Here is an 8,227-nt window from a genome sequence, read left to right as displayed (position 1 = left end):
TAGAACACTACCCTCACAATCTGTTTCTCTCACACCCTTGCTCAACACCTTGATACACTTAGAGAACTCTCTTGCTCTCACCCTTGGCTTTTCTGAAACTCTCACAGGAAAAACTAAAACTTCTGCTCCAGCCACTTCCTAATTATCCAACTTGTTTTCTCCTCTTATGTTATCATACTTCACCCCATTTCCTACACAAGCCAATAGACAAGAGATAAGATATCAGCTTGTCCTCCACGTTCTTCCCTTTAGTCACCACTTAGACTAAATGTCAGATCAAGTAGGTAAATAGAATCCAACTCAGCCACCTCCCACTTACACCAGAAAATGGAGAGTGATATCTTTGAAATAAGATAACCAACTAGCCATGAGTGCTCTCCCAACTTATCCAGCACGTAGTCAACATTCATTTAACTCAGAAGTGACCCACAAAGCTTCTGAAATCATGTGGAAAGCGATAGCCATCGAAAACACAGTTGAAAACACGTAAGGAAACGTCACAGCACGACTGGAGCGACCGGTCGTCAGGAATGGGCGACCGGTCGCCAGAAGTTTTCCCTCCAGACTTTGAATCTGCTTCTCAGCGACCGGTCGCAAATGTCTGGCGACCGGTCGCTCGTGCTTCATGCGACCGGTCGCAAAGAACTGGCGACCGGTCGCTCCTTGGTTTAGCTCCAGACCTCGAATCTGCTTCAAAACGACCGGTCGCAAATGCCCAGCGACCGGTCGCTTTTAGGCAGTTTCAAATTCTTCCTTTGAGCGCCAAAACCTTTGTATCCTTTAGGTGAGCCATTTTTTCCAACACTTCCCAGTAGTAGAACCATGAGATGAATGTTGAGTCAACGACTAATTCTCATGTTTCTTGATAGCCATAGCCATACTGGAAGCACTACCCAGATTAAGCATGGTACTACGGCATTGCTCCTCCTTCCTCACAGTGGCAAAGGATGTTGCCGAGTCAGGGAATGGTTATGTACGAAGAATTTCTCCGTGAATAGGATCATAAATATCATCAAGACTAGTCAAAAACAGATAGACACGTTCCTCATCCATCTCCTTCTGGCAAACCTTAATCATGTCAGCCTGGGTGGAAGTAATTGGCTTGCAGTGATCAAGCTTCTGCTAGATAGCCTTCAAAATAGAAAAATAGGACGCAACAGGTCTTCCTACCTGCTTAGTCTCCATAGCTTTGCGAGATAAATCATAGATAATTGATTTATCAACACCTTCATAAAATGTCTGAGACACAGCCTCCCAAATATTCTTGGCAGTGGGAAGATGAATAAACAAATTCATCACACTCAGTTCCATGGCACCGATAAGCCAACCTTTCACAATAGCATTCTCCATCACCCACTTGTCATAGGTGACCGCATCAGGAGCATGTTCTGGAATAGTATGAGTAAGATGTCCCATCTTTCCTCATCCCGCAATGAATATAGTAACAACTTGGGACTAGAGAGTATAGTTGGTGTCATTTAACTTGACACCATAAGGAATAGATGTCGGTTCGAAAACAAGAGTCATAACCGGCTTAAGAGCAGGAGTAAGCGAAGGAGCAACAACCTCTTGATCAAAAAGGTTGCCAATCTCAATATCGTCATGAGCCATACATAAAGGTATATTAGGGTAAGATGTAGAATAAAGTGCAACAAATTTCGGCAAGGGCAGGAAACTTGCAACAAAGGTAGGAATAAAGAATAACAATTTTTGGCAAGGGTACGTCAGCAATAACAGTAGCCAGATAGAGCAGCAACGACGGCAGCAGTAGGGCAGCAGTGATGGTGGCAACGGCAAAGAATAGCAGCAGGATCCTAGGATCACTGCTCTGATACCAACTCAAATAGAATTTAGGGTTATGAATAATTCTGTATATTTCTATTCTTCTCACAATGAGGTATTTATAGTGATACAAATACAAGCCTATCTAGGAAATAAATACAATCCCGGTCAAACCGATATTCCTATAATTACAAATAAAGATAATAATTGTATATGATTCCTATAATGATTCACGCCAACAAATGATGTTTCCACTTTCTGTAGTTATCTCCTGTGAGTGGTTCTATTTAGTTGAGGTTCATGGAAAGGGCATTCAAAACTGTCATTCACTGAATATGCATTGGTGATCATTTAAAAACCATGAACTGATAAGATGCAATGCAAACTGAACTGCTTTGGCAGTATCATTTTGCATAACACCATTCTATGAACATGATCACCACAATTATCTTTTTATGCACTCAAAAACAGATTCATGACAGTGGCGGATCTAGCCATTAGCTGCCTACCCGAAAAATTTCAGAAAAATAAAATATGTATGCAGCTCCCTAAACCCAAGGTCCTAGAGGCATATGCATGAGAGAGAGAGAGAGAGAGAGAGAGAGAGAGAGTGAAGCCGACATGTAACCACTAATGCTCAGGCTTTATCACTCAGTTTTCAAAGCTAATATTCTTTTCTTCACAGTTCCAGTATGACACTCAAACGGTCGAGTTTATAAGTATGTAAATTTTGCCTACTCGACTTTCGAATCCTGGAACCACGAGTGACAGATATAGCATAAAACAAAACTGAATTAAAAAACTTTATAAATCTGTTTTAAGGATTCATGAGGTAGCTCTGATTAAAAACTGATGATATGATATGTAAATTGTAAAAGCGCTCACAATACCACAAGATCACTTAGATGTAAATCTGAATATGACAAGATCTTCCACAGTTCTCGATCTCCAAAGGCAGTCCAATCAATAGGACTAGAGGGGTGAAAGCTGCAGTGTATATTCTAGAGTGTAGGACCTGCAGGAACTACCATTTTATACTGTAAATGGTGTGTTCTTTGCAGATTTCTAATGCTCTTTACAGAAGTGAACGGTTGCACAAGTACTATTAATTTTATCGTCATAGCTTTACAGCTTGTTCATATCGTGTACTATTATAATACTAGTAGGATTGCTATAGCTCTTTGTTTAATCTGTTTTACACTCAATGAGCAACCATCAGTGTTGTTTATGAATTCTACTTCTGCACTTGAGTTGTGTTCCACTGGGATGAGTGTGAAGCCCTCATTTATGCTTACAAGAACCCAGACATACCCAATTTTGTCCAACATGATGGATCCAATAGTAAATTTTTCTTTTCTTTACCCAATGCTGAAGCTGGTTATGAAGGTCCCTTTTATTAACTATAATTTCTTTAATTTTTCCCAATATCTTAAATATTATTTAAATAGTGAACCATGTACTTCACATAAGCTCAAGTTTTTCTCTACATTGATGGTATTTTTTGGAAGCCTTACATTGTTAGTTCTTAAGCTTATTCGATCACACAAATCTATATATGGTTATCATATGTAAGTCTATTATGATCAACTTAACACGCAAAACTTATTGACGATCACATGTAAAGTGTTAAAAATATTGCATAATTTACAAGTGGGTTAGGCGAGTTTGACCACGGCAATGAACCCATTTCCTAAAATTTAAGTTCGAATCTTTCTCCCCATAGATTAAATTAATTTAGACTCTTATTTGTATAAGTGCACGTAATTGTCAGGACATCATTCATCTCATTTTAAGTTATTGTTAAATAATGCTCTTCTAATTACACAATCATAATATAATAACAGTAAACTGAAATTAACTATTATTTTAAATAAAAAAATCCTCACGTGTTTTTCTCCAATTACTCTTTATTCCAAATTTTCTCTTTTTTCTCTCTATTTCCCCAGCAATGACGGCGTTACATGCATAGCATACCGCAGTGAACCTATTTCCTAAAATCCACCGCGTCTGCACAAGCTTAAAGTTAGAAGATAGAAATTTTACAAAAAATATAGAGTTTATGATGACTTTTTTTGAGTGCCAACAACAATTCCGGTCTTAAAATTGCATTTATATATAATAAAAATTGATGTTTTGTGTTTGCAGATCGGAAAACCTATTTTAACAAATTAAACATCAAAATCGTAATTTTTGTTTATCCAAAGAGTGGCCTATGTTTACCTGTGCAATAAACAATGCCAATTTTAAATAAACCTGCAAAACATGCATTGTTCTGGTAACAAAAACCTGTCAAACTTAAGAAAGTAGATTGTAATATCTTATTCTGACTCGGCCAATTTTGCATTCTACACCTTACAAACTTTTTTTCTTCTTGAGAATAAGATAACTATCAATGGATAGAATCCGGGGGAGTTGCAGATAAGTGTGGTAGGAAGAGAGATATATTTTTGTAGATACAAAATGAACACTTTGTTTTCATAGAAGTATGCTGATGATGGATATGTACATAGAATGATGAAAAGTAGAAAACATATGATGTCTAATAATGGACTGTTCTAAATAAGTGTTGTTTCTTTTTACATCTTTGGATCATATTCTTTGATGCACTCTTACATACAAACTAGATGAAATATGTTACAGAAAGAATCAGATTAAACTACTTGGTATCAAAACTCAAAGAGTATCACCAAAATGCAGCTTGTCTATTCCGGGGAAGCTTCCTTGTTCGTCGGCGACGTTTCGTCTTTGGCATCCTGTGATGGTGATGGTTCCTTTTTGGTATCTGGCGATGGTGATGGTTCCTTTTTGGTATAAGTAGTACTTCTCTTTATAAGATCTCCAAATCTTCGCAGCAACGCTTTCTTCTTCCTTGAGTTTTCAGCTTGAGTCCCATCTAGATGATCATAATCATCTGAATGGAGTGTTTCTCCATCATCTGTGAATGTAAAAGAAGAATTTCTCCGGTGATGCGTAGCTGAGCCTGGTGAATCTACCTCGAATATCGAGCCTTTGAGAGCCTCATCTATTTCAATCTCATCATCATCATCATCAACTTCCTCGTGTGTGTTTGAAATTTTGAGCTCCTTAAGATTGAAACTGAAAACTTTGCCAAATAAGCCTCCATTTTGAGATGCTGCAGCCTCCTTATCCTCCTTTGATGATGTTTTCTCTTTATCTTCCTTTTTTGCATCCCCTGATAATGGTGGTTTCTCTTTACCGGCATCCTCCTTTTTTAACTCCTTCAGTGGTTTTTTCTCCTTGACCTCCTTCTTCACTTCCTTTGAAGATAGTTTCTCCTTAGCCTCCTTTTTCGACTCCTTTTCCTTTGATGGCGATTTCTCTTTCTCCTCCTTCTTCGACGATTCAATGAGCAACCGCTTTAACTCCTTAATGTTTTCATGAGCTGCAATTTCATTTACCCTATAATTTTCGTTTTCGCGGGTAAGGAAATTCAAGGCATCCTCCTTTTCAGTCAGGGTATCTTTCAGCTGAGAATTTTCGGCTTGAGCAATGGCTGTAGCTCCTTTTGCAACATTTGCTTCATTTAAGGCCTGTTTAAGTATGTCTCGCAACTTGCTATTTTCTTCCTTTGAAACCATGGCCCTGTTATCCGTCTCCAGAAGCAACTCATGCAATCTAAAGTTCTCTTGCTGTGCAGCATATCTATCTTCTTCAGCTCTTCTAATGCAATCAACAAATCCAGTTTCTTTCCCGCTCCATGCCAAAACTGACTCCTCGTGTTCTATTTTCAACCTGGCAGCAGTATTTTTGTACCTCTCAGCTTCTTTCTTTGCTTCATCCAATAGTGCTTTATAACTTTCCTCACTGCTCTTTAACATCGTATTCAAGCATTCTTCTTGTGATCTTGAGTGCTCTAACTCTGCTTGGGTCACGCAGAGTTTATCTTTCAACTGGTTGGCTTCTGTTGCAACTTCTTTCAGTGCAAAAGCCAAGTCATCCATTGCCTTCTTTCCGTTTTCTTCAGCTTCCGCTGTCAACTTCAGTTCACGTTTAAGCACTCCCATCTCCTCAAGTAATTTCTGTCCCTTGGATGAAGCAAGTTGCTCCTTCTTTTGGGCATCAACCAGACTCTCCTTTGTTAGCTGAATCTCAGACTTTAGACTCTCTAGTTCCTCCTTCTTGGAAAGATTATTTTCGAGGTGATCATGATAATGATACGTACTACGCTCTTGACTATTTTGAGCAGATTCCTCTTCCCCTTTCTCCAATTTGTTGTGAATCGAAGCAATTTCAAACTTTGCCTCTTCAAGCAAAACCTTGGTTTGCTCAAGTTGGTTTGTCTGGGTGATCAATGAATCAAGAATTCTTGCTTCTGATTGCTTTCTCTTCTCTATTTCCATCTCCAACTCCCGAATTCTCTCGTCACTTTCGGACAATAAAGCCTTCGTGTCAGCCTCAGAGGTTTCCACATTCTCTGCCAGTTTGAGCTCCAATTCCCGAATTATTCCTTCCCCTTCAGACAATAAAGCTTTGGTGTGAGCGTCAGAGGTTTCCACATTCTCTGCCAGTTTGTGCTCCAATTCCTGAATTCTTTCTTCACTCTCAGACAATAAAGTCTTTGTGTGAGCCTCTGCCTCAGAGGACTTCATAACCTCTGCCAGTTTGAGCTCCAATTCCCGATTTCTTTCTTCACTCTCAGACAATAAAGTCTTTGTGTGAGCCTCTGCCTCAGAGGACTTCATAACCTCTGCCAGTTTGAACTCCAATTCCTGAATTCTTAATTCCCTTTCATACAATAAAGCCTTCATGCGAGCTTCTGAGGTTTCCACCTTCTCTGCCAGTTTGAGCTCCAATTCCTGAATTCTTCCATCCCTTTCAGACAATAAAGCCTTGGTGTGAGGCTCGGAGGTTTCCACCTTCTCTGCCAGTTTGAGCTCCAAATCCCGAACTTTTTTTTCGCTTGCAAACAACAAAGCCTTTGTGTGAGCCTCTGCCTCAGAGGACTTCAAATTCTCTGCCAGTTTGACCTCCAATTCCCGAATTCTTTTTTTACTTTCAGCTAACAAAGCCTTTGTCTGAGCCTCGGAGGTTTTCGCTTTATCTGCTTTGAGCTCCAATTCACGAATTCGTTCTGCGCCTTGAGACAGCGAAGTCTGTGTGGGAGCCTCGGAGGTTTTCGCATTCTTTGCCAGTCTGAGTTCCACATCTTTGGCCTTTCCAAGTTCAAGTTTCAAAGACTCAATATTCTCCTCTTTACTCTTCAAATCTTGCCTTGCATCAGACAATAAATCCTTCACCGAATTCAATTCCGAATGCACCCCAGCTCCCTTCTGAGTTGACAATTCTTCACTAAGCCTCATGTTGGCCGCATCTGCCACCTTTTTCATCTCTCTCTGTTCATCAACTTCTCGATCTCTTTGTACCTCCATTGTCTGCAATTGCTCCTTCAGCTCCTCTTCAGGTTGCTCCATTTTTTGTTGCTGCATCCCCGAAGCTCCAGCGATCTGTTTCTACCATGAGCACACAAAACACCCATCACCAAACAAATTAAAATCCAAAGCAAAAAAACCATCAAAGAAAAATATAAACAATTGGCATGGTCAATCCAATCCCTTAGAATCCTATAAAACAGTTATGAAGATGGATATGATGACTTTGACAAAAGTTCCATATGAATAAAAACCCTGTTCTCAATCAAAGCAAAAACTATGAAACGGGATCAATACCACGTGCAAATTTGTAGCTTAGAGGGTTTTCTTGAGGACTTTGATGCAGAGCAGAGATGGTCTTGAATTTCATATGACCAAAGAAAGCTTCTTCGGTTGAATTTCAAAAGATCCAGATCAGAAAACCAGGAATATTTCACAGATAGAACGTCAAAGGCATGAATTAACGAATTAAGGAAGTTGAGAAAAGCAATGGAACAGTGGAGAAAGAAAGAAAAAAAGACAGAACCCAACAACGTTAAAAGCCTAACGAATGAGATTAACACAAAAGAAAGAGATAATTAATACAGAAAAAAAGCATTGGAATTTTCAAGGAAAAAGAAAAGTACCTTAGCCTCGGTCTGGAGGTGCCATGTTTGATTATGGGGAAGAACGTTGTTGGGACAGGGGATTTTCTATTTGGGGAAAGTCACTAAAATGATTTTGGTGGAAAAGTCCGAGGTTGGCGGGTTTTCCACTGAAGGGAACCTATTTGGCGGGTGTTGGAAGGAAGCAATCTAATAAGTGGATTGATTGAATTTGACAAAATTGACATTCCCAAACATAATATTCCAAGTTTCCAACGGTCCAACCTATGACTGCCTCTGCCTCTGCCTCTGCCTCTGCCTGCCGTAGTCTTTGGAGACTGTTGTGTTCAAAATTGCCAATCAGTAACTCGGGCTTACACTGTCTTCGGGCTTGGAAAAGAATTTTCATTATTCACCTATCTTTGCAAGCTCCAAATTTAGTTAGGACTGGCCTGCATTTTTTTCATTTTT

At 39.5% G+C, this 8,227-nt stretch overlaps 1 protein-coding gene across 4 annotated transcripts; it reads right to left on the bottom strand.

Moving 5' to 3' along the window:
* Positions 1-4,226: 4,226 nt before the first annotated feature.
* Positions 4,227-8,142, bottom strand: LOC110758769 (Myosin heavy chain-related protein). Of its 4 annotated transcripts, XM_088254498.1 has the most exons (3): positions 7,799-8,142; positions 7,470-7,559; positions 4,227-7,247 (listed from the first exon to the last, which is right to left on the bottom strand). In XM_088254498.1, exon 3 carries the CDS (start codon positions 7,227-7,229, stop codon positions 4,485-4,487), a length of 2,745 nt encoding a protein of 914 aa, XP_088110624.1. In that variant the 5' UTR covers positions 7,230-7,247; positions 7,470-7,559; positions 7,799-8,142; the 3' UTR covers positions 4,227-4,484. The 4 variants fall into 4 exon arrangements, with proteins under 4 accessions (XP_088110624.1, XP_088110626.1, XP_088110623.1 ...); XM_088254500.1 differs by lacking the exon at positions 7,470-7,559 and having other exon boundaries at positions 4,227-7,253; XM_088254497.1 differs by lacking the exon at positions 7,470-7,559.
* Positions 8,143-8,227: the final 85 nt, after the last annotated feature.

Source organism: Prunus avium, chromosome 6, assembly GCF_965620075.1.
Source record: "Prunus avium chromosome 6, drPruAviu1.hap1.1, whole genome shotgun sequence".
Lineage (NCBI taxonomy): Eukaryota > Viridiplantae > Streptophyta > Magnoliopsida > Rosales > Rosaceae > Prunus > Prunus avium.
The sequence above is the reverse complement of the archived record's forward strand: the minus strand, read 5'-3'. Positions and strand labels throughout refer to the sequence as shown.

Coding starts and splice junctions, on each gene's coding strand:
- LOC110758769 (XM_088254498.1), bottom strand. CDS start 7,229: ATGCAGCAACAAAAAATGGAGCAACCTGAAGAGGAGCTGAAGGAGCAA.